Genomic DNA, 25,638 nt, shown 5'->3' with positions numbered 1-25,638 from the left:
ACTGTAATCTTCAAAGTCATGTGAATATGTGTTACCGCAGATTATATGAGACGCAAAAATAGTACGGTCCTGCTTGTAGTGTGCTGTGCATAAATGGTAGCATCATTTTCTGAGGGCATAAATAGAGTATGGTAACACTTTTGGTTGAACTTTCGCAGCTATTTACGTAGGCAGCCCGAAGCCACGAAAGAGCAAGTTAGTCAAACGCGGATGTTAAGAGGACTGTATTTCCTTGTATGTCGCGCAAGCCGGTTGCGTGTTGCTCAGCGCCGTTACGATACTCCTCTCTGCCCGATCTGAAAGCCGTTTAGATGAAAGAATCAGTTACTGCCGCCACTGAAATTCGTGCGACTTTTTTTAGTTAGGAGCACCCTTGCAAATGCGTTTCAAACACAGCACGAAGCGGCCACAATGGCCGCAGTGCAGATCCTGATTAACTGCTGCCGGACCACCATTTAAGATACTATTAATGTGGGGACTCTTCACTGCTTACTCGCAAGGCGCGATCGACTAAATAAAGTAGCAATGGCGGAACCCATGGGTCCGGTGAACGCAGCATATATCTACTGGAGGAACGACGAAACTTCAAGATACGAAAGGTTTTATCTTCTGTTGTTATAGCAACGGATGCTCCCCGGGAAATCCGAAATAACCGAGCCGCGCAGCGAAAGTGGGTCAGTCTGTCATTTAATTCGCCGGTTGCTATAACAACGCGACACTTTTTTGCCTCGAAGTTTCGTTGTGCCTCCGATAGACAGGCGTAGCCATCACAGGAGATAAGGCACACTTGCTACTTTTTTTCTGGTCCTCACCTAAAGAGTACGCGTCTTACGTGGTGCTCTGGACGTAGTAAGCTGGCCGTACTACTGCGTATTTCGCGTGTGCAATGCCAGCTCTAAGACCTCCCAGCGTGCACAGAGCTGCTACGGACGCACAACTTAAGCTGCGCGTAATATGTGGCTACGTATGGGATGAGCGCGTGCACTGACCTGGTTGGGCGCATGGGCATGCACCCGGCTGTACACAGTGTACCGCTGGAGAATGCCATTTGCCTTGGGTGGTGGGAGCCAGCTGATCAGGATGGCGTCCGGTGCCAGAACCAGTGCCTTGATGTCCGCTGGTGCCTCAGGCACTGCGCAAATGAGCGCCCAGTAAACGTCCAGACGATAATGACTCCTTACAACAACAACAACAACAACAACAACAACAACAACAACAACAACAACAACAACAACAACAACAACAACAACAACAACAACAACAACAACAACTGAATTGCAGTACCGGAACATTCAAAGCCTCACTGCTGATTAGATAAACTAACTCAACAAAAGGGCAACAGACGCAGGAAAGGAAGGCTAAGAAGAGCGCTTGACTTAGTCTTCCCTTGCTGTCTCCGTAATTTTGTTGTTGCGCTAGTCTACTTCATACTGAATGCAGAACTATAGCCTCACAGTTAATTCTCCATATCGCGCTCTACGTTCAGACTATATCCGGCGACTTGTACAAAAAAGGGTGAAAGTATTTTGGAACCCACTACTTCAAAAGAAAAACGGTATATGAATGCACTGACAGTCTGACGCATTTTACAGCCCGCTCTTGGCGCAAATGATGCACTCGCAGTCTTACCGTCCTCGGGTGTGCTGCAGTGTACTGGTTCACTGAATGCTCCCGTGCCGGCGCCAGTGCGAGCGGCTACGCGGACGCTGTAGTTGCGGAAAGGCTCCACGCCTGCCAGCACGGCCGACGTGACGTCGGCAGACACGTCGCGCTCGGTCCATGAGGACCCCGTCTGGGACGATGCTGTCTCGACTTCTTCCGATCCTGGCACAGCGAACAGGGTAAGGTGGAACGAAAGAGTGAGGGCAAGAACCACTCCGTTTCTTTCAGGTATTTCTCTTTTTTATTTTAAGAAATTAATAAAGAGAAAAAATATTATAAAAGAAAGACGAGTGGATTAAGCGGATTACAGTTGCTGAGCTTGTCTACCATGCTTTTCATCGTAGTAGAACTCTTCACTTGTGCATGTACCCTTTTTTGCTTCGAATTCTGCGCGTCTTTTCGAATCATTGGGTTTTCGTGGCCCTCGATCTCCTGTTGGTAAGCGTCGTGTCTGAACTATGGCATTTTTTAAAGATTCGTTTATGACTGCGAGGGAATATTGCGGTGGACTTCAGAACTGTTTTACAGTTTTTTTTTCTTTTTCACACATTTCATATAACACGATGACGTAAAACCGTTTAGCCAAGGTAATCAAAATAAGAAAGCAGACTCTTATGAGAACAGCAGCGAGCTGATACTCGCAGTGATATACGCAAAATGCTCACCATAAAAACTATGGTCGACCGTCTTGTAGAGGACGCGGTAACCCTTGTGGAGGCCACCCAAACTCTTCTCGTGCAGCACTGCCCATGAGACTCGTAGGCTCGTAGCCGAACTGGCTGAGCAGCGGACGCCCGATGGGGCCACCTGAGGCACTGAGAATAAGGAAAAAAAAAAACATGGTTGATCCCTCCGTCATAGGAATCGGAATAACACGAAAGTAAAGCGTGCACTTATAGAAGTAACTGAATGTTACTGTACATTGATTTAAGAGAGTTTCCACAATGTATATTGATGTCTGGCAGCTATGACACCGTTTAAAGGGCCCCTCACCAGGTTTGACAATTTTGAGCAACGAGCGCAATGGGAACTGGGCGTCCACGATGACGTCTGCCAAAATTGGTCAAAAATGCGTCAAATTTCAAGGTGAACGCTGCTTGCCCTTCCTCTCGCGGGCGTGCGCCCAGAGAATGGGATAACGTACATGAGAAAATGGCCCTACGTCACGGAGGAAGGAAAGATGGTAGTGCTGTGACGTCGCTTTTCTACGTAGACGACCATGGAGGAAGGAAAAATAAGGAGAGGCCCTGACGTCACATTCGTGAAGCCTCCATATCGCAAACACCCGCATCGCCTCCTAGCGAAGGAGCCTCGAAACATTTCGCGATTTCCGCCGTGTCGTTTGCAAGCGCATGCGCGATTCGAGCCTTTCTTTTTTTTTTTCGCCGTGCAAGCGGCGCCGCGGCGCAGTCGATTCACGCATGCTGCTCCTTGTGTGTGTTCTTTAGGAAAGCTGCGCAATGCGCAGCTGTTTTGTATGGTTGCGTATACCCGGTGCAAATCGCGTGCACTGCGCAAAGTATCGGGTGTCACTTTTCATGTGTACGTACACGTTCGCTTCATTGGTGATCACTAATGCATGGTATTTGCATGCGAAGCTCTCGGATGTGCGCTCTGTTGCTTCTTACTCATTGTGTCAACTCAGAACACACGTGAACTTTTGTTTTTGGCGTCTGACGCGCCGTACATACCATGCGCCGAAGGCATTCGTACGTTTTTAGAGGCTGTGTCGTTCAACGAAAGGGCAATAAACTTATGTTGTTGTTATCGGACTACGTGATGTATGTATTGTGCGGTGTGCGCTGGCTGCGTGCTTGTTGTTGTGTGCGTACTAGAATTACAAACTTTACTAGCATGATCGCGTATACAATACAGCGGTGTCCTCTTTTCGACGTGAAGTTACGTCGACTATAGGTTGGCGTTGCGCCGAATAGCTACTACGCTCACTCCATATACACCAACCAAGAACCGCTAATCCGGCAGCAGATCGGGAAATCGGGCTACGAGAAAGGAAGGCCTAACGCCCAGCAGAACGCGTAAGTCACTGCTAGGTGAGTTCGAATACGATGATGCAGGGGCTGAACGTTTTTGATCACAGCACGTACCGGTATTCTGTACTGTTGCGCAAAAACGCTCCACGAAGAATATCAGCACGCAGCGCTCGGGCCTGCCACGCACGAACAGCCTGGTAAACGTCTGCTTGCAACATTTTACTGCGTGCGAACCGCACAATACGCGCTAAGTTTACGCCGAGACTACAAATCTGCGCAGAAGCAAGCCACCACGGAGAGCACGCCGCGGGGCGTCTGCTGTTTTGTTTGCCCCATACCGGTTTGTTTGCCCCATAAATCTGACGTCACTTCCGCCACACTTTTCGCAATGCATTGAAATACGATAGGGCCTCTCCTTAGTATTCCTTCCTCCGTGTAGACGACTGTGCTATGACATCGCCAACAGTAGCACGTGACACTGCGATAATTATTTGACACATGTGTAGTTTGTGTAATTTGCTGCTTGAATAGATTAATAAAACTTGAGAGAAACAATGAGACACACAAAAGGAATGTGTGCGTCTTTTCATTTTTTTTTTTCGTGAATCGCAGCAAGATGCGGCTCTAATGTGCGTCCGTTTCCCATGCGTTCGTGTCCCCGCGGTTAGCTTATCGAGCAGACGCCAGCCCTGGAAACGAAAGTAATGTTCTGGCGCGTTCTAGCACTGATTATGCTCCATATATTCTACCGCGTCCAAGAAAACGTTAATGCGGCACTGTCTCATGATACCGCCACTCTCGTGCCCGTACAAATGTCGCAGCTTTCATGCCCGTCCCGCAGAAACAGGCAGTACACCACAGAATGCCGGCACAACGCCCACGGCCGCTACATAAAAAAAAAAAAGGTAGCGGCCGTGCAACGCCGCTCGCGTGCTCGGGCTGGCTCGGACACGTAATGCGCACGTGACCATGCATGCGCATGACGGGTTCATGCGTACGTGTCAAGTGAAGAGGGCAGGGAAGGGATTTGGCTTGCGAAGGCTACACGGAGCGAGTGGCAAGGGTTTGAAACTCGCCTCCTCACATCATGGTTTCGCGCCGCAACAAATTACAGTTTTTCTCAGCTCGTAATGAACCGATTTGAAAAATTCTTGCGGCATACTGCTCTTCATTCGGCACACAACAACTTCCAGCGTCTAACTAAAATTTGCTATGTGGCCTGGCGAGGGGCCCTTTAACGTGTATGCTCCACTTTTATTATTAGTGGTACATCTCCATCCCGACGACTAACGTCCATGTTCAATGATTAAACAAACCCTTGTGGTAGCCGTAGTAATTACCAGTGAAAGCGTAATCAGAGAACGAGGTGCGATAGCCAGAAGAGCGTCGCATATTAGACGCAGAACTTGGTCGTCATCCCGCGGCATGTTAAAATGTGGTTGAACACCCATGGCCAGACTAGAGGGAAACGCAAAGCGCGTCGTGCCGCCCCGGTAGCCCGGCCACAATTGTTCTCGGGGCGAGCGCGTGAGCGGGGAACGCGGTATTACAGCCAGGTGAGGCAGGCGCGCGTCCCAGAGCTATTTTTGGTTTGGATTAGCTTGATACTATGAGCGAGGCCGACGCTTTTACGACGCTTGGGCTGAGGTCGCCTCCTCGCGGTGTGTTAAGGCACTGACAAAATTGAACTTCTATTGAAAACGCGCCGAATGGGACGGACGTGTAACACGTTGCAGGTGCTAATCACGGAGGCCACAGTAATGACGAATTACTTTGCCGCTCCCAGAGGGCAACACCACCCCGCCGACCGGGAGAGTGGTAGATATAAAAGACGTGTTTGTAAAGCCTCTAGAGTATGTGTTTATGGCGCAGTGGATAGCGTGCCCGGTATCTGTTGTTGCGGACTTGCGGACCGAGCGGTCGTGGGTTCGATGCTTTTATTCGGAACTTTTTTTCTTTGCCATCTGATCGTGTAAATTTTTTCGACATCATTTCCGTGACGGAAATACGTCACTGAAGTCGTGGTGGACCCCGGCATAAAACACTTTCGTGTTAAAACAGTGATGAATACGCAGCCAAATTGACGTTGACGGAGCTTAGGTTTTCGATAAGCGCTGAGAAAGGGATGCCTAGTTTCGATGAACGACAGCAAATGTCAAGCTGGCCGACATCCAGTCAAGCTACTGCATGTACTGGGTGAAAGATGCGATAAAACACGGACGGTAACACCCGAATGCGGGACTAGCGAGCAAGATAACTTAAGAAGCTTGCTTGCTGACTATCTAAGTATGAAACATAATTATAAGAGCTCACGGCGAACGTTGCAGTCCGATAGTTGGGCCTTCAAGAAAATGATCACCACTGCGAGCACTATGCGTTTTCCGGATCCCGCAAGAATACGAATTGCACTGGATGGAAACCGATGGTGTCGATTCCCGTAAACTTTCTTTCGCCGGAGCAACGTGCCCATACAAAAACGGGCACAATTGAAGCAAGTACACGGCTCATAAAGGTTTAATTAAAGCGAGAATCTTAGTGGTCGCACACGCAGATGGCGGGTCATGTTGATGTCATCCACGCCATAGAGCAGATATAATGATGTGAAAGCCAACATTTTCCTGTGCTGTAACATTACTCAGCGTAGTTGATGGCTCACCACGGTGGCATGCTGCTCATGAGCATGAAGACACGGATTCGATTCCCCACATTTGAATACAGCCGACAATGCGAGGATCAATAAAATCGACTAAGAAAAGAAGGTCGCTTTCGCCTTCGAGTTGTCTTAGGAAAATGCATAAGAAACAGTCTGACTCTTTGCGAGGACAGCGGGAACAATACAAACAGAACGCACGAAGCGCAGTGATATGCTAATTTGGCCTCTAGCTATACCACGGACCATAAATTACCGTGAACGAAGTGTTTGATAATTACACCACACTTCTTAGTTGTGAAACTTTATCAATGTGAGCATGGTTGCAGCAGCTATTACATTACAAATATAGCGAAATTTTTTTCCTAAAAATAATTTTGTTTGGAATTTTTTTGCAATTGCTGAAATGATGTATGAACGCCTGAAATGAAACTGTTCGTAATTTGCAAATATGATGCGTTTATTACTGTAACATCGTTTTTTTCCTACAATTTCTGTAATCGCATTGAAATTGAAGGAAACTGCTTTCTTCGCCGTGTATTTAAAAAAATTGCAACTGACTATGTAGAGGTAATTTTAGTTCTTTCAATCTAATCTAGACAAGGACAACAAAACATGCATAAACCTGCAGTAACTCGCCGGCATTTCTTTCTTTCTTTTTGATCATATTTGCGAGTGGTCGTTGTATGTTCTCAACAAGGCGTCAGCGCAGTCCTCGTTCCGCTCATTGTTTAACCCCAGGCCAAAATACCGCTAAAGTGGCAGCGCAGCGCGGTGACGATACAAAAACGGCAGCGGTGTGTAGGCATTCACGGTATGCGGTCGTCAGCGCTTCCGCGGACTACCGACCACGTTAACCGGACGACCGCAGCAACGCAACAGCGCACGAAGTTGAACTGGGTGGAGTTGCGTGGCTTCAGATATGCTTCGACAGCGCAGCAAAACGAAGGAAACAGATAAGAAGTGCCTGATTTACGGATTGTAACAGGAAATGAATACCTGATTCTGAGGTTATTTGGGGCGGCCTAGAACTTCATAATCGACATGTTAGCAATTAGATAAATAATTAGAAAGTTCTCAGATTTAAAATATTTAATTGCCTAATACTTAGGGACGAAAAAATGCTGTGCGTATACACATGACTGCCCCTAATATGTAATTTGCAAATCTTCCTACAGCTCTAATTAGTATGTTTCAAACCTTGGTCCAAGTCAGCTGAGACGACCGTTACACCATCATCCTGAAAGAAATCGCCAGGCCGGCGCCAAACACGCAGCACAGTCACAGCGAAGGCTGGAAGAGCGTCCTTTCTAGGGGCTTGTCGTAAACTCTCTTGGGGAAACTAATACCAGTACACTTGGAAGGTACCCCCTACGCCACAAATCATAATTTTTGGGAAGTAAGGAAGCATCCACTATGCCATAAATCATAAATTTTGTGAAGTAGGGAAGCACACAATATACCAATATCCGTCACTCTGTAGAGAAGCGTGGTACCCGCTACATATTTGTAAGGCATTATGTGCACTTTGTGTTGTGGCTGATGACGATGAAGAATTACGGCTGAGCCCTTTATAATGCCACAGGTTGGACGCATTCAACGGCCGACTCGTTGCGCAATTCGCATTGTGTGACGCCCGGTTGTTATTTTACTCTTCTACCACGCTATGTTACATGGGTTAACGCGATTCCTTGCACGCCATGGCGCCTTTATAGGGTCTTTTTGCGAATGTGCTCCAAACACTGGCGTGGCTCTGTGGTTGAGATTACAAAACCTTCAAAGCGCTGCGGTGGGGAAGTGTTTCCTAATGCCTCGAAATAAAAAAAAAAAAAAAACCGGCGTGGCTCTGTGGTAGAATACTCCAGTCCCACGCAGAGGGCTCGGGTTCAAGTCCCCGTCCGATCCTGCCGGATATCTTTTCTCATTTCATTTTTTTTTTATTTCGCGCGATAGCGGTTACGGACGCCGGCGGCGGCTGCGGCGGACAACTACGGCGCCAAAATCGGCTGTTGTGATCTCACAACAGCTTTCGCTGTAAAAAAAAGAAAAAAGCCAGTGTTTCATGCTTCTTTTGTAACTAATATACAGTCCATCATCGTAAGCGTTTGGCTGTCGGAGCTCGTTCTGCCACTGCCTTTGTTCCCGTATTTTCTTTGCGCTCGTAATCAGTACGCGTGACCTACTAACTGGCTAAAACCTACACTAGGTTTGTGTTTTGTGCCCTTCCTATCTCTCTTGAGGAAACAAGTTTTTATATGGCGAACTCAAGCAGGTTAGCGTACGAAGAAGCTGACACCCTATTGTAGGCCTTTTACGATCTAGGCGTTGCATTTTTGCGTACTCGCGAAAAGTGTACAAAAGAATGCAACCAGGGCGCGGGGCTTTGGGTACAATCTAAAAAGAGATGCGCTAATTGGGGCGTCTTTTTCTCGCGCGAAAATAATAATCTATCTTGCGTGCCTATTCTTGCACCCGGTATACTCTAATGTCTCAAACGGTGTGCGCGTTATCAGAGTGACACGACATTCTTTATAAGAAAGTAACGAACGCCAAGTTTTCAAGAAAGCACATGCAAATGAGACAGATGTCGATACTTGTGAAAAAAAGGAAGACGTCCCTAAGGGCGCAAGCTGTTTTAGAATTTACGCAAAGATACTTGAGTGAGATATTAAACTCCCTATTTCGTACGTGCTATGCTTGTCCCTTCAACCAACATGTATCGATGGATATTATTATTATTATTATTATTATTATTATTATTATTATTATTATTATTATTATTATTATTATTATTATTATTATTATTATTATTATTATTATTATTATTATTATTAAACTCCGCATTGCCCTGTTGCTAGGCCTCGCACACTTCAGACGCTACAGCAGTGCGCTCACCATCTTCAGCGGTGGAGACGATCACCTCGTCGGAGCGCGGTCCGGCGCCCACAGCGTTGTACGCCTGCACCAGGACGCTGTACTTGGTGAACTTGCGCAGATTGTTCAGCAAGCATTCGCCGGGTGCCTCGTCACCCTCTCCTCCGCTCTCGACCGTCTTGTAGAGGTGCAGGTCGCTCGAATTGTGCAGCTTGTAGCCCACGTAGTAGCCCCGGATGCTGCCGTGACGAAGTTCGGGCACCGGAGGCTGCAGGAACCGCTTTTACTGTTCATTGTTCCGAACGCTGTCGCTACTTACACGCTTTTCTCCATTGTATCTATATACACTCGTATGGAGCCACAACATTGGTTGTTATGTGTTGCGGACGACGTGCACCAAAGTGCCGAATCCATACTGAACGCAGCGAAAGAGAAGCTTCATTGCCGGCGTAGCTAACCCGCAAAATATTTCAGATAACTGTAGAGACACTGCCGTATTTCTTAAGTTAGACGCCTAGGTGTGAATTTCTAGAACGTGAATACTCTCCTTCATCGTGAAGGCAAAGCTTATAAGTCACTATCACGCATACTTTGACGGGACATTTCACTCGTCCGTATTTGGCTTTCAGTGGCATTATCGAACGCATATTCATTCACCACTTGAATGGCTGGTAGCCCAGTGTGTGAACGCTTCGGGTGCAGCGAAACCATCGCCCACCTTCTCTGCGAATACGCCCGTTTCGACACCCAAAGAGCAGCCCTCTCGGCCGCATTGGGCCAGCTAAACAACCGGGCTCTCACTCAGGAAAAAATCTTAGGGCACTGGCCTACCCGGTCTTCGGCGCGAGCCGCTAGAAGGGCGTTGCTGCGGTTTCTTCGGCAAACCGAACTGAACGAAAAGGTATGACTGGTCTCACACAATGCCTTTAGACGGTGACTTTGTAGTGTCGCTACCGACTCTCTCCTTCTCTTTTATTCTTTCGTACCCCCTTTCCCCTTCCCCAGTACAGGGTAGCTAACCGGAGTATATTCCTGGTTAACCTCCCTGTCTTTCCTCTACCTTTCTCTCTCTCTTCATTTCGTTGGTGATATTTTATTTTAAATATGATGGTTCTGAATAGCGGGGCCGTTTCTGTCTCTTTCTGCTGGGTCTCAAGCTATTTTGGGATACCTGGCAACGAAAAGGCAGATCATTGCGCTTCGTTGGCAGCTCACAACGCAGTTACAAAAATGAAAAATTTTCTTAAAGACAGCCAGCGAACAATTCCTGTAGCAATTCCTGTAGCAGCGACAGTGGAACTCGTGCAGAAGTAATAAGCTCCATCTGGTAAAGCCGGTGCTTGGTGAATGGAAGACCTGCCGTCACCAAGAACGGTTTGTTGAAGTTATATTACGCCGACTCTGAATTGGGGCACGCACACCCGACACACCATTTTTCCTCAAAAACGAGGAGCAACCAACACGTTAAAAGCGTCAGGAGCCGTTAACGGTTATACATATCCTAATCAGATGTCCTCATATTGCTACGCTGAGACGAAAATATTTCGGCGAACTATACAAACAACGCATGCCTTTCCACCCTACTCTGCTTCTTCATTCACCATTCTAATGGTGAATGAATATGCAGAGTAGGGGAGATGATCCCCTTATACCCTTGGGTACAAGCAGAAAAGGGGAGATGATCCCCTTGTACTCTTGTCTGATGTGCTCAACTTTTTAAAATAATGTGGCTTTTTAAATAAGCTTTAAAACTGAACCATTTTTACTGTTCATTGCCAATCACATTGCGCCTACTGCAGCATGGCCTCGATTGCTTTTGCGCTGTAAAAAACTGAAATAATGAACTTAGTTCTGATGAAGCGAAGGAACAACTTTGCATCGGAGTATTTGGGAAGTGTTACTTTTTAACACTGAGAATCGATAATAATTCGATGAGGTATTCATGCCACATCGACTGAAATTGACACTGCGCTTCTCACGAATTCCTGCAGATCATCACTGGTACGTATTTACTCGTCACGCCTAGAGACGGCGCTCCCACCGACTTTCTCAAGTCAAGGTGAGCGTTGAGTGAAGGGACGTTCCAGAATGCGGAAATAAGCTAAATATGTAACCCAAAATTTGTCTTCGCAAAAGAACACGCAAAAATGTTTAAAAGGAAGTTCTGACAGCACAAGCGTTGGCGCACACATCTTTGTGCTGCCGAGGTTGCGAATCGCATCATTCGGGGTATTCAGCCCAATGAAAATTCGTAATGCTAGAATTCACGGTGCATAATATGTCTGAAAACGATTGGAAAAAGCAAATGCAAACGCTCGCCCTTTCATGCATTCATCTCAAAGCAGACAATGACCAAAGCCAGAGGCTGTCATACGCCTTACCTTCCAGGTGACTTTGAGAGATTGTGGGCCCATTGTCTGGACGGAAACATGTGTTGGCGGACCCCCAGGCACTGCGATAGAAGGAGATAAACGTACATTAAGCATACAGACCGCCATCAGTATCCCGAAAATGCAAATTGAATAACTGAATGTCAAGAAAGCACGTTCGAAGTTAAACACACTTGTTATACACACTTGTTATATCCCATTATCTGGCGAATAATGTTACCTAAGATAACGAAATATTTTCAGGAAGGTGTTCCTAATATGTCTAAGTCGAGTAAGTTGCCACATTGCACATCTTTGTAAAGTCTGACATCTCCACACTCTATGTTATCTTGACAGCTTTACATTCGAAACAACCACAGCACTTAGTTGTCCTGTTTTTTAAAGCGCAAATTTGGTCATATATCTAACTTTTCTGTCGTCATGAACGTTATTTGCGCATTTTTTAAATACCGCATGTACCAACAATACCTCTATGTACCTACGATATATGTAAAAACACAAACAAGGTCACATAGCTTAGCGCCCCGGCTCGCATAAAAATAATTCTTGTCGTGCTGGAAGTCTTTCGTTGAGTTTTTGTAGGCTTCAGTGAGTCTTCGTTAAAAAAGTCTGCTGGATTTAGATCATTGGTTTATAAAGGGCATGGCGCGAGAAAGCTGTCCATATCGGGTTCTTGAGGTGCGTGTGACTGACAAAAACTAGACCGGTATGCTTGTATGGTTATAAAATTGTGCTCTAGTTTCAAGGAAACAGTGGTTGGTCATGCTAATTTAACCAGTCTGCTGTAGGTATAGTTTACTGGGGATGGCCGGCTGTACAAGGTGCGTGTAAGCGACGTTGGATTCAGTCGAAAATGCACAACACGGCTATATTCATAATCCGGCGCGTCGCTCGCAGGCTGTATTGGATTCGCTTCGATGCTACATGCTGCTACACTCTCGGCCTGCCACAAATGAGATTCATGTTTAAACTTCGTCTGACTTTGTCAGCTGGACTCGGCACACCCGTGTTGCGGTTGTTTAAGCTCGCCAAATGAATATTTTTTTTTATTCATGCAAACAAACGGTGCCTACACAAATAGCTTTTTTGTTTGGCACTGGCTGCATTCGTGCTCAGAATTAGGAGACTAACGGGCAAGCATCCCAAGCGTAGGGACGAAATTGAAAGCAAGCCCATGATGTCTACATGGCGCGGCTAAGCAATGTGCCACATCAATTTGATATGTGTCGTTAGTTCTGCCTGCTCGGCATGCCATTATTGATTTGTTGGTTCGTGGGAAGGATCGCGTAGAATCACTGGTTACCAGGTCAGATCCCGCTCCTCTCCAATTGAGCCACAACCCGTACAAAAATGTGTGTACAGTCTATAGACTGTCTAAAAATGGGTTTAGCCAGTCTATAGACTGTCTAAACACATTTTTGTAAGGGTACACCCGACAAATGCGTTTTTCCTGTGTGACACAGTTGAATAAAGTCTGCGTAGTTATGCTCTGTATCACCGTTGGTTGAAGAGACACATAAGAATTTAAACATAAAACTAAAATTCAAGGTTCCTTTTTATTCAGGATCCTTCGAGATACTGACGTAATGCATGTAGTTTTACTGGGCATGACCGGCCAGGCAAGCGGCATGTGAGCCGCGTAGGATTCACTCAGAAAAATACGCAACCCGGCTATAATCAACAAAGAGAGACGCCGGCAGTCGGAGAGAGATGAAAAAGATGGAGCAGGGCGCACCTTCCTCGTCTGTGGTGATCAGCAATGGCGGCTCGGTGAAGGGCCCCACGCCCAGCGCGTTGACCGCGGCCGCCCTCAGGTGGTAGGAGGTCGAAGGCTGTAGACTGCGCACTGTCCACGACGTCTGGTCGCGGCCCGCGCTCACGTTGCGTACCCACGGGGCCGCGTCCGCCGACCAACTCGCTGTGCGTTAGAAATAGACTCTTTTCAATGCAGCAGGTCTTTGTAAAAAGAAACAGCAGCACACCCAGCTGTGTCTCACGGTAGCCACACAACGCCCCCCGACTGCCGCAATGAATCTCCAGTAAGGTCTCTCTTCAAAGAATTGCGTTTGTTGCTGCGTGACAGGAACATATGACAACTTGTGTGCAAGTACAACATTCTGCATGCAGTGTACATCGCTTTTTCGTATACGTCAGCTGATAACAGCGGATGCGAGAGTTGTGTGCTGAAGCCCATATACAACGTGATATCTTGCCTTGAAGATGCTCACGTTTCTTCTTTACCACACGAGCGTTTTTTTTTCTTGATTTCTGATGGAAAGTAAATCGTCACCCGATGTGGCTGGAAACATTGCATCACACAAGCAAACAAGCCAGCGTGTACGTATAAACGCTTGTACTACTGCAGATGATGTGCCGCTCTCCGGTAATGTCCTCTACGGAGTAACGCTATAAAACGAAAAATCTGTACCCAAATTTTTTTAACGGCAGCGTATAGACGTATGGATGTCCAAATCAGTGCTTTAATGAACAGAACTCACTTACTTGGCGATTTACGTCGCTATAAAGTGAAGCGCTCTCTTCATTTCCTTCACTGCGAAACGTACTCTACAAATGGCGCGTTTCCCGCTGAACGTGCAAAATAGCTCTTGCAGACCGATGTTGATCACGTGCTGTCGTGCGAGAGCCTTGTGGGTGTCATGGCCAAATTATACCTCGTTTCATACACATCGTGCAACGCTTTGGAAGCAAGACAGGATCATAGTTAAAAACAGCGCAACGTAAACACGGATAAGATGCACACAGGACTAGTGCTGCATCTTGTCCGTGTTTCTTTGTGATGTTTTAACTATGGATACGTACAAATGGCTCGCATTCAGACGCTTTCAAGACAGGAAGTTCGGTTATCAAAACGTGCACCTTCGGTGGTGACACAGACACACACGCACACCTCATTTGAGATTGTTTTCGAAGCGTGAATAACTTTGTACTTAGGTAGCTTTATTTCCAGAGGTCTACAAACAGCCGTACTTGCCTACGAAGCAGTACGCCAACATTTAAATACTGCAGCCCTAACTATCTCGCCCTTTTTCTTTATTTTTTCGCTTTGCAGTGTGAATTTTAAACAAGCTCACATCTGATCGATGGCACGTGACTTAAAAGATGTTGTTTCTCGCCTGCAGGCCTGGCGCTTGCAGGCTGAAGCCTTCATTTCCTTCTTTGAAGGACAGAGGAAACGTTAAGTTTGCTCGTTAATGTGCATGTAAAGAGTTATGAGTCTCTGGCCGCGCCCATAAGGCGATGCAAATGAATGCCCCGAAAGCATTCATTCGGCTCATCAGCTTTCGAAACGCCTTCGGCAACTTTCTGAAGCTCGATCCTGTGACTTAGAAGAAAGATGGTTGCTTGGGGCCCGTGTACTTAGACTTAGGTGCACATTAAAGTACCCCAGGTGGTCGAGACTTCCGGAGCCCTCCACTACGGCGTCCCTCAGAGTCATATCGTGGGTTTGGGACGTAAATCCAAAAAGAAAAAAAGAGAGAGGAAGGTGGAGCGAAACATACGCTACCTTCACAGTGCGCTGTTGACTTTCGCACAGAGATGCCGGAAACAGTCCTGAATAATTTCGTAAGACGGCAGGAGCTTTAAGTGCCCAGCTTTTTTCCCAAAACGCGGCAATGCGTCCATACGCCATCACTTAGACGCAAAAATAAATTTTATGCCTAAGGGTATTTCACTGCAAATAGAGATAGGCAAAGAGAAAGATGAGCATGTGTGTATGGTGTATGAGTAAGGAGAAGTGATGGGGAGGAAACGTCTAACTGAAACGCGGGTGTTTTCGGTTAGGGCGAGTGGCCGTAGGATATATGTACAGCCGTCAGCACGGTCAACTCGAACGCTCCGTTGCTCTGGCGCGTGGCCTCGACCGCCACTGACACCAGCGCCGCCAAGCGGTATATTTGCATCAGTTAACGATAGGCGGAACACGCGCTGATTTCAATGGTAAATTTCTGTTCCTCTTCTGCCTAACCGGCGGGTCGAATACACTGACTGGGCAGGTCCGTTTTCGCCACGTTTCGCTCGTGGCTGCGTTATCACGCACGCCCATGAAATTCGTTGTCCTATGCTTATCTCGGCAATGAACCACTGCGTACGACAGCTCACGCGCCGTTAAAAGAACGTGTACTTAAAAACGTGCAGTACATGCACCGTGGATTTAAAAGAGCGTGTACATAAAAGATGAAAAATAAAAAAAAATTAGAGGACGAGTTGGAGGTGCGACAGTTCTTTTCTGGAGGCATATGCTGCTACGCTAGATAACGGCTATTGAATCTGTCGGGTGCGGTGCCAAGCGTTTGCGTGTGAGCGCCGGCTATTTGGCCTAATGTGGGAGGCGGAAAAGTGATAAAAAGAAAAGAAAGATGCGCAGATCACGTACTTCCACGTGGTCATCATGCTGACGTACGCTTCTGCTCACACGATAAAAGAAGTGTTTCACTGTTCGGCTGCATAATTCCATAACGATATTTCGTCATCCATACCTTACATAACTCCACTCTGCCAATATGCGTGCGTTAACAACCATGACTGGTTGCGTCATTTCAGTTAACCAATGGGAGGTGACTTCCACCAGAGCATCATGCGTACTTCACCGTTATGGTAGGCGAGCAAGCTCCATCTGCACAAAGCTCGGTCCAGCACAGTCAGTAAAGGAATGGACAGATTGCGGCAGGAAAAGTCAGTGTGTTGGTGGATGTACATTCCTTGGCTAAATATGACAGGCTCGCAAATGTGTAACGCGTGAACCACGTAGGTTATGGCCGCTGGTACAAAGGAACAGCGTGTCAGACCGCACAGTACGTATTTCAACGTGGCAACATACCAGAGGCGTTCTTGTACTGTATGAGATAGGACAGGATGGGGCTGTTGCCGTTGTACGGCTCACTCCACGTGAGGCTCGCGGAACGACTGTTGACGCTGGTCACGTTGAAACCACGAGGCGATTCTGGTGGTTCTGAAAGTACACCAAGAAATTTTATTGACAGGGAACATTGTTCACATAAACTTTTACGAAACGAACAATCTATTAACAGAAAAAAATGCATCTTTATGTAGCATAGCTTTCGGAAAACATATATGTATCTCTCACGCAGTTTATTTTCTTAGAATTATCAAAAACGTTTGCTACTGAACATTTCTTTCTCTGGTTTATCATTGAGTATTGTGCAATCGCACAAACTGCGTATAATGCTGTCTCGTTGTTCTACAGTTTTGCTTAGATTTATTGCTGCTCGCGCATATTTGCATAAACTTATTTATTGTTTGAATTGTTTCATATTCACTCATCTTGTCATCATTTATTTACTTTAATAAAAAATTGAGCAGCTTGCACTGAGCTGGGGAAGAGCAGAGCTCGTCGGCACTCGGCTGGTCCTGGCTTGAATGGGCACACGCGCATTCACACGCCGATGCAGGAAGTGTTCATGTGATCACATTGTAAATCACGAGTATTGGCTACGTATCGATCGGGTTCGATTGAGAATCGCTTGGCAACAATAGCACCGAGCAGCTTAATTAGCTTTATCTCCATTTCTCTTTTGCCCTTTCTTTCTATTTCTTTCTCTCTATATATATATCTCCGTTTCTCTCTCTTTCTTTCTTAATGTCAGCCTTTTCTGTCTTTTTTCTTCCTGTTTCTTTCTATCTATGTGTTCCTTTCTCTGTCTTTGTATCTTTTTTCTCTTTCTTCCCTTTCTTTCTCTCTGTGTCTATCTTTCTCTTTCATTCTCTCTTTCGTTTGCTCTCTCTCTCTTTCTCTTTAAACTGTTTAATACCTAGATAAACATGATATACCGGGTGTCCCAGCTATCTTTAGCCAAGGGTTAAAAAATACAATATTAGAGGCAGGCGAGCGAAATGACTTGCAAATTGCTGACAGCCATCTTGCGCACTACAGACAATTTTTTGTTTTGTAATTAACTAATTTGTTAATTAGGTCGATTTAACTAAATTGCTAAATATTCACTTTAGGCAAGAAATTCTGCTTGCAAAGTTCGAGAGCGTCCTCAGAAACCCCAACTGCATTATTTGCTATAAAGAAAGTCTCACGTATACCATTTTTTCTAAGCTTCAAAGAAAGCCCGCGAAATACAAAAAGAACCACGTGACTAACGCGCTCGCGCGCCGCAAGAATGCTGCCCTCAGCCGTGGTTTGAGCGAACGAAATCAGCTGCGGCCGCGACTCGGCGTCTCCGTTGCAGCGATAGGCCGATAAGTTAAAGGTGGTTTCTTGGCTCGCGCTCGCTACAACTTGCACCGTCACGCGCGCAGCTGGCTGGCAACGGGCCAAGAAACCACCGCCCACTTATAGGCCCACCGCTGCAACGGAGCCGGCGAGTCCCGGCCGCAGGTGATGTTCGTTCGTTCAAACCTCGGCTGAGGGCAGCATTCTCGCGGCGCGCGAGCGCGCTAGTCACGTGGTTCTTTTTGTATTTCGCGGGCTTTCTTTGCAGCTTGGAAAAAATGGTATACGTGAGACTTTCTTTATCGCAAATAATGCAGTTGGGGTTTCTGAGGACGCTCTCGAACTTTGCAAGCAGCATTTCTTGCCTAAAGTCAATATTTAGCAAATTAGTTAAATCGTCCTAATTAACAAATTAGTTAATTATAAAACAAAAAATTGTATGTAGCGCGCAAGGTGGCTGTCAGCAATTTGCAACTGATTTCACTCGCCTGCCTCTAATATTGTAATTTTTAACCCTTGGCTAAAGATAGCTGGGACACCCGGTATATACAGTGAGCACACATGCGCAGAGCTGCCGTATAGCTACCGACGCCATCAATACCGACACACACACACACACACACACACACACACACACACACACACACACACACACACACACACACACACACCACACACACACACACACACACACACACACACACACACACACACACACACACCACACACACACACACACACCACACACACACACACACACACACACACACACACACACACACACACACACACACACACACACACACACACACACACACACACACACACACACACACACACACACACACACACACACACACACACACACACACACACACACACACACACACACACACACACACACACACACACACACAGACAGACAGACAGACAGACAGACAGACAGACAGACACTAAATAAATATATAAATAACGACGGCGTGGTCCATATGCGACGTACCTTGCACGATGAGCCGGATGTGCTTCTCGTCCTGGCCGTACTCGTTGGCCGCTTCGCACACGTATATTCCAGAATGCTCCCGCTGTGCCCCGGGCAGCGACAGAGTGGACACAAGACCGTCTGGCAGGGACTTGTTCTTCACGCGCGAGCCCCGCCTGTGTGGAGTTGGCGTGGCCGTTGTTGGGACGAGAGACGCCGCGTCGATTGATTTCACGTGAATTTTACTTCAATACGACTGGGGTAAGTAAGCATGCCATAGAGTTATGTGTACTCGAACATACTGCCACGCGCTTAATATGTCAGCGAGAAAGAGGCAGACGAAGACGCAGTAACTCTCGCGCCAGTGCTTTTGTTTTGGCTGCGCGGTGCCGACCCCTTTTGGGACTTGGGCCTTGTATCGCCGCCTTGTATACGTCGCCTTTGTCCTGAACCTGACAATATGTAACTCTACAAGGCGGATCAAGTGAAGCCGCCGTACGAAACGCGACCGCTTCACTAAGTGCACCCCACACCATGTTTAGCAAGTATTCAATAATGTAACCTAACGCTGGCTACACTGACGGTTTTAAGAAACTCGAGCAGACGGTAAAATCGCTCTCTTGCGAAAATCCGGAGATAATTCGTGGATACCAATAAGTTTTTCGTCACAGCGCACACATGAAATATAGATCCATGCACTTTTCTGCTAATCTTGCGTAGTCTAACAAGTAATATTTGACATTCCCATGACCACGGAAGAAACAGTTGGACGCACGTAGGGATTATATGGCCGTGCTGAGTAAGCGTCGAGTATACAGAGCTGACTCAGTAGACATCGAAATGCTCATGGTTAAGGCTTGGAACTTCGCAGTCAGCAGCAGCGACCTGCACACTAAGCTTTCTCGCACAGACGGCGCACTGCTGCTGCTGCTTCTGTTGGTCTGTGATCATTGAAGCAGTGATGCGTATAGCATGAACTTACCAAACCGGTCTGATGTAAACTGCTTACGTAGGATTGTTATAGAGAAGTATAAATAAAGAAGCAGTAAATTGGCTCAGAGGATGTTCAGGAACGCTGTCTCGTGGCAACGAAGAAGCGAAAACACCGACATAAAGGTTATGAGAACAGTTTCTTTTGACGTACGCAATAAGGAATAGTTCGACCGCTGCAGGCGCGGAACACGAACGATAACTTGGCGAGGGAATGTTAGGAGTAACGTGAAAGTTGCTTACCAATGTATCAAACATCTTTGTGTTTTCGTTCTAGCTTGCATGCACCCGAATTGCGTGCTCTTGATTTTCTAGTTTGCGTGTACCTGATGGATTGGCGTGCACCCGATTTAAAGGTGGAACGATTTCAACGGAGTTAAAGATAACAGTACCACGCCGACACTATAAAGCGCGGTCGTGCCAAAAAAAAAAAGTAGATGCCTCACAGTGAAGCCATAAGAGCGGCCGCATTCTTTATTTTACGAGACTTGTGCATCTAAAGGAGGACAAATATAGCAGCCCTACAGAGCATAAGCAACATCAACGCCACTCGTCAACAGGTGACCCGAGACATTGGTTACATCCCCTCACATGGCCACTGTGTCTGGTCACACTGTCATGTTCCAGTGGATTCCCGGACACTGCGGCATATACGGAAATGAAAAAGCGGATCTAGCTGCACGTAGAGGTATATGCTTAAGGAAAATTCGGCGAACATACTTCACTAAATCAGATGCACCAGCAATGGCAAAGAAGAACGCCCACCGAGAGAGGGATCAGTTATGGAATCTTTCGCCACAAGACCTCTTTCTCCGCTCCATAGACCCTGACTTAAAAACAAGACTTCCTCATCACCTTCCCTGTCACCTTGAGACACTCTATGATCAACTTCGCCTCAACGCAGCATTCACCAATAGCTACATGTGCCGCCTTGGTTTGACCACTGACCCATACTGTGATAACTGTGGTGCTCTAGAAACAATAGAACATGTTTTATTAGATTGCCAGGCATACAGAGAAGAAAGAACTTGTCTCCAAAGTAGATTATGCTCAACTGCTAGATCTCGGGAAAAATACTTGGACCTAAGTCTTCTCCTTCTCAGCAACGTCAGATTTTAAGATATCTGTCCAGATTCCTCGAGAACATTAACCGAATTGATAAACTGTAACCTAACTTACATCAACATCATTACGTTGTGACATGTACATACCACGATCATATTATCTTCTTTTTTTCTCCTTCTCCTTTCCTGCCCTCCTCCTCCTAGGGCCTTTCTGTCCTCAATCCCCTCCCCTATACAGAGTAGCATGTGGGCGCCTTTATATACGCCGGCGGAATTCCCTGTTTTTCATTAAAGAGCTTTCGCTCTTTCTCTCAGAATTGTAAAAAAAAACATAGAATATGTCATTCCATATGTCCTAGCTATATTGGGGCTTTCGTTTAACACTTTCGTCCTCAGGTCACTCTTTAGGTCGTAATTTCGGGGCGGCGAATAATAAAATCTTTTGAGATCGTAGCACGAAAATTCCCTGCTCCGTCACACAAAAGTGTGGTTTGGCGGAGAGTCTTCTGGTTCAATTTAATTTTGGACTGAAGGGCAATCGCGTAAAAACGGCGTGTGGAATCTATTGAATCCGCGGGTATGTAGCACCTTGCAACACTAAGAAAAGACGCCAATAACATTTTATTTTAGCATGACTGATTTCAACGCGAAAAAGAAAATCAGAAGTTTCGCATTCCTGACCATTCTCAGATGCGAGCTTGTAATATACTTTCACATCAGCAAACGCTGGCCATTCCGGTAATGCAAGTGGTGCTGCATTACTTGCAGGTGGTGCTGCAGGGAAAAACTTTCCAATACGAAAATGTCAATTTTGTTTGTACAGCTAAAAAATAAATAAAAAGAGAGAACACATATTGAGGCTACGAGTATTCGTTGGAACAATATGGCGTGCAGCGCAACAGCACAGTGATGAAGCGACGTTGCAGTACGACTGAGTACAAGACACCATGGGCTTGTATACATGCAAATGGTGGTACATGTTGCGCGGATAAATCATTTTCGAGGAAAGTTTGCGGTTTCAATGGACCGCGGATGAAAATGTAAGAAAAGGGAGGACAGTTATTCTGCGTGTTGTGTATGAATGAATTATTTGCTCCTTCAGCGTGGGCACCACCCTTAGAAAAATGGGTTTAAACAGTCTATAGACTGTCTAAAACCACTTTTGAACAGTCTATAGACTGTCTGAATACACTTTTGTAAGGGCAGAGCCTGCATCTCTGGACATTTTATTAAATTGTGACTGTTCTTTAAAAAACTTATATGCGTCCAGTTCCTCTAATTTTGTTACCATATGTTCGCTTAGCGGCCGTACTAACTTTTGCAGCCCATGTCGACATTCATGAGTGGCACACACGTGCAGACGCAATGTTTCAAGCGAGCCCCCTGACTGGCCGCAAATCCTGCGTTTCTTTACCGTTAGCCCTGCCGTCTCTTCGAGAACGATTCCCGCCGCTGATTTGCGACGCAGCTGTCGCCAAAGCCATGTCCAGTGGAGCAAGGGCCGCCGAGCGTTACGCGTCGATACGGTTCATTTGTTCCTCGGAAGGAACTCGCCGTCTCCCTATGGGCGTTCTCGCGAGCAGCGTTGGTGAAAGGACCAGAGAGAGAGGGAGAGGGCAGAAGCGGTTAGCAGAGGAAAAGTGTCCTCAACGAGAGGAAGCCTTTGAAAAACGGCACGGGGAAAATTTTTGTTTGGTCTCAGTGAGGGAAGCAAAGAAATACCCTTGTCTCGTTAGAAGTTGTTCTTCTCTAATGGACCTTCGCTTCGCTGGGCAATTTGAGACCGAAACGAGCATCGTAGCCACGCTTACCGGAGCGATCATTATTATTACGCTGGGAACACAGACGCTGCGCGGTTGTTCCGGGCGAAAAACAAGCCTTACTCGCGGCCACTTTATCATACAGCCGTTGTCAACGCCATGGACATGAACACCCGGTTGACTCTTGGCGATGGTCACATGGGAAACAACGAAACAGCGTCCCTGGCCCACCCACATTTCCGCCGCATGCACCTTGCAAGACCTCCATCTTCTTCTCTTTCCCTCTCTTTCCTACACGTCTTTCCCTGGCATCTACGTATGCATTGCGGTAATCTTTGTTCGCGTCTTTATTTCCGTCACTTTAAGTCCCCTTTCCTAAGCGCTCCTCCTCCTCCTCTTTTTGCTCCCTTTCACCAAGGAGTCTCTTCGCTGTCTTTAATGATCGCCATGGCTCAGCGAGCAGCCTAGGCGCTGACGTGGTCGCACAGTTGCGAACGACACTGACACGCGAAAAAATGGCGCTGAAGTTGGCAGCAGATGGGCATTCCTTTCTGGCCGCTCTCCCTCTGCTGCTTTCCCCGATTCCCCTTCGCCTTCATCTTTCACTGCTTCCTTCGCAAAGGGCGCGAGAAGATGGTTTCCACGTGGCCTCTACGAAACGCCAGAAGATCCGCGTCAGAAAACGATCGAAACACTGGCGAGAAGGAACTGAAAGGGAGAAAAGAACGAAGGGCTTGTGTGTGCGGAGGAAGAAGAAAGGCGACGCACAATTTGTGCGTGTCCAGTCGGCGTCCGTTGCGGCTCCAGCTGATGGTGATGGGCGCATCGCCGGAGGCCCTGCACTCGAGGCCGACGCTGTGACCCCGCTGCACGGTCTGGTTCCGGTAGGACTCGTTGAAGCGCGCTGGCACTGCGAGACACGGACAGGGAAACCGTTTGACGACGCAAGGAGGACGCGGCACGAGTGTAGCGTGGTGTTTACGCAAGTGCTCAGTGACAGAAGGAGCACGTCAACGAATGTCGTTTTGGGGGACGTGTACACGAAGCAACAGTAAATGCAAAGCGATGGTACAAGATGCAGTGCACTGTGAGAGGACTGGCTCTGTTTAGAGAGCCGGAACGTTGCCGTGTGGCGTTCCCCTTCGTGGTCACCATTATCTTCGCGCGTCATTTACTGAATGCCATTTCCTCATCGAAGTGAGCTTTGTTGTTTCGTTAGAGGGGAGGACACATGGATAAACTATGTAATTCCAACTAGATGGCTTTTTTTTACTCACTACATGTCTTCTATCGGCAACGCGAAAACATGTGCCAGCTCGAAGTGTCTCGGGGCATTAAATCATGTAGTAATCGAAGTCTACCTTGTTTATAGCCAGCGCAGTCGAAGGAAAAGGCTCATACCGAGAAGCATTCTTTTTCTTGGTTGTCTACGCACCAGCTATCAAGGAAAAAAAAGAAAAACTTAACACGGCTAACGCAATATGCGTTAATGCATAATAAAATGTCGTATAGGTGTCTGTCCTGTTCTGTTTTAACTGGCTTACTGTGGAGAGGTTGAGGTTTGCATCACCTCGGCTACTCCATTTTTATAAGTTCTGCAGCGAACAAAAAAGTGGTTATTCAAAATAAAAAACATGAGCAAGTAAAGAAAAAAGAAACATATAGCAAACTGAAACAAGTTAAAAATAAATAGCACGCTAATGTGCAGTTCGCTTGCAGGAGTCTATTTGTGTTCCATGTGTAATGAAGGCACGTACCATGGACGTTGAGCGTAATGACCGTGCTGAGTCCAGTGCCGACGCCGTTGCTGGCTTGACAGAGGTACGAACCCCGGTCTGATACCCGCACTTGTGCCAAGCGTAGTGTGCCATTCTCGAAAACTTGGTAGTCGGGGCCACTCAGGATCTGTCGATATTCCGTGGCGCTTGGTTCTGCGTGAGTGAAGATAGTGTGAAACATTGACAAATCGGGATCTAGTTATTCTTTTCATGTCGCACTTCCTATTTATCGGCATGTATACCGCCATAGAAATCACAACTCTAACTGGTTCTGTCGTTATTTCTTTATCCTTTGAGCTGTAAAGATGACGCCATAATGATAGATTGTGGCTATTGTCACTTTGACTATGCTGTAAGGCCGTAATTATTACGCTCCACCGATTAGTGGCAGAGGGAGCAAAATTAGCTCAACAGGATACGTACTCGCTTGAGCTTCGTCGGCATTCAAGACGGACGCCTGTGGTGGTGGTGGTGGTGGTGGTAAACAGGGGTGGGTAGGGGGGGGGGGGGCAACTTTTGTATGTTCGCAATACACTGAACGGTCTACTGAATGGACCCCTTAGGAAAGTACGAAGCATTTTCCCATGACGGCACAGCGGTCAGCGCAGGGTAACTTCGGTCTTTTCAGTACGGCTCGTACAACGCTAGTTAACTTCATTTTGTCTGATACACAAAAGCATGAATAATGCCCTTTTGACTCAGATTATTCAGCATTTTAGCCATACGCCATCTACCATTTTCTCGACAGTGTGTATTCTGGGAAAGCCTGCTTGGAAATTTACAGACATCTAAAAAAAACCGACCAATAGGGACGGATACTACAGTATACCACTGTAACAAATCCCCTTCCTTTCAAGCATACAAAAGCAAAACTTAAGAAAAAAAAAAATTAAGGCGACTTCGCACTATAGTGGTGCCAAGCCTGAACCGTATAGCGGGGCTGGGCGGCCTTCGTTATTTTAACACGAAAGCGTTTTATGCCGGGGTCCACCAAGACTTTCATGACGCGTTTCCTTCACGGAAATACGTCAGCAAAATGAACGTCATCAGTTGGCAAAGAAAAAGAACAAGAAAAAGTTCCGTTGACAGGAGTCGAACCCATGACCTCTCTGTGCGTGACGATGGCTGGCGGGCGTTTAGCCCACTAAGCTACCGTCAAACACATAACAGAGGCTACATGAACGCGCCTTTTATCTTTCACCCTTTCCTCTCGCAGCGCTCTTGCATGGATGGATGGTTGGATGCTATGAACGTACCCTTTATAATGGGGTGGTGACATGTGTGACAGCCGGCTCTAA

At 46.8% G+C, this 25,638-nt stretch overlaps 1 protein-coding gene across 1 annotated transcript in view; it reads right to left on the bottom strand.

Annotated features, from left to right (window-relative positions):
* Positions 1-25,638, bottom strand: part of LOC119394947 (Down syndrome cell adhesion molecule-like protein Dscam2) — a 168,577-nt gene that overhangs the window by 50,891 nt on the left and 92,048 nt on the right. The window contains exons 13-22 of the mRNA XM_049416027.1: positions 24,320-24,486; positions 23,331-23,472; positions 18,770-18,924; positions 16,408-16,539; positions 13,303-13,485; positions 11,559-11,629; positions 9,199-9,445; positions 2,328-2,477; positions 1,630-1,875; positions 990-1,132 (exon numbers count right to left, since the gene is read on the bottom strand). Of these exons, the coding sequence (XP_049271984.1) occupies positions 990-1,132; positions 1,630-1,875; positions 2,328-2,477; positions 9,199-9,445; positions 11,559-11,629; positions 13,303-13,485; positions 16,408-16,539; positions 18,770-18,924; positions 23,331-23,472; positions 24,320-24,486 (1,636 nt within the window). The remainder of the gene's footprint in view (positions 1-989; positions 1,133-1,629; positions 1,876-2,327; positions 2,478-9,198; positions 9,446-11,558; positions 11,630-13,302; positions 13,486-16,407; positions 16,540-18,769; positions 18,925-23,330; positions 23,473-24,319; positions 24,487-25,638) is intronic.

Source organism: Rhipicephalus sanguineus, chromosome 5 (assembly GCF_013339695.2).
Source record: "Rhipicephalus sanguineus isolate Rsan-2018 chromosome 5, BIME_Rsan_1.4, whole genome shotgun sequence".
Taxonomy (NCBI): domain Eukaryota; kingdom Metazoa; phylum Arthropoda; class Arachnida; order Ixodida; family Ixodidae; genus Rhipicephalus; species Rhipicephalus sanguineus.
The sequence above is the reverse complement of the archived record's forward strand: the minus strand, read 5'-3'. Positions and strand labels throughout refer to the sequence as shown.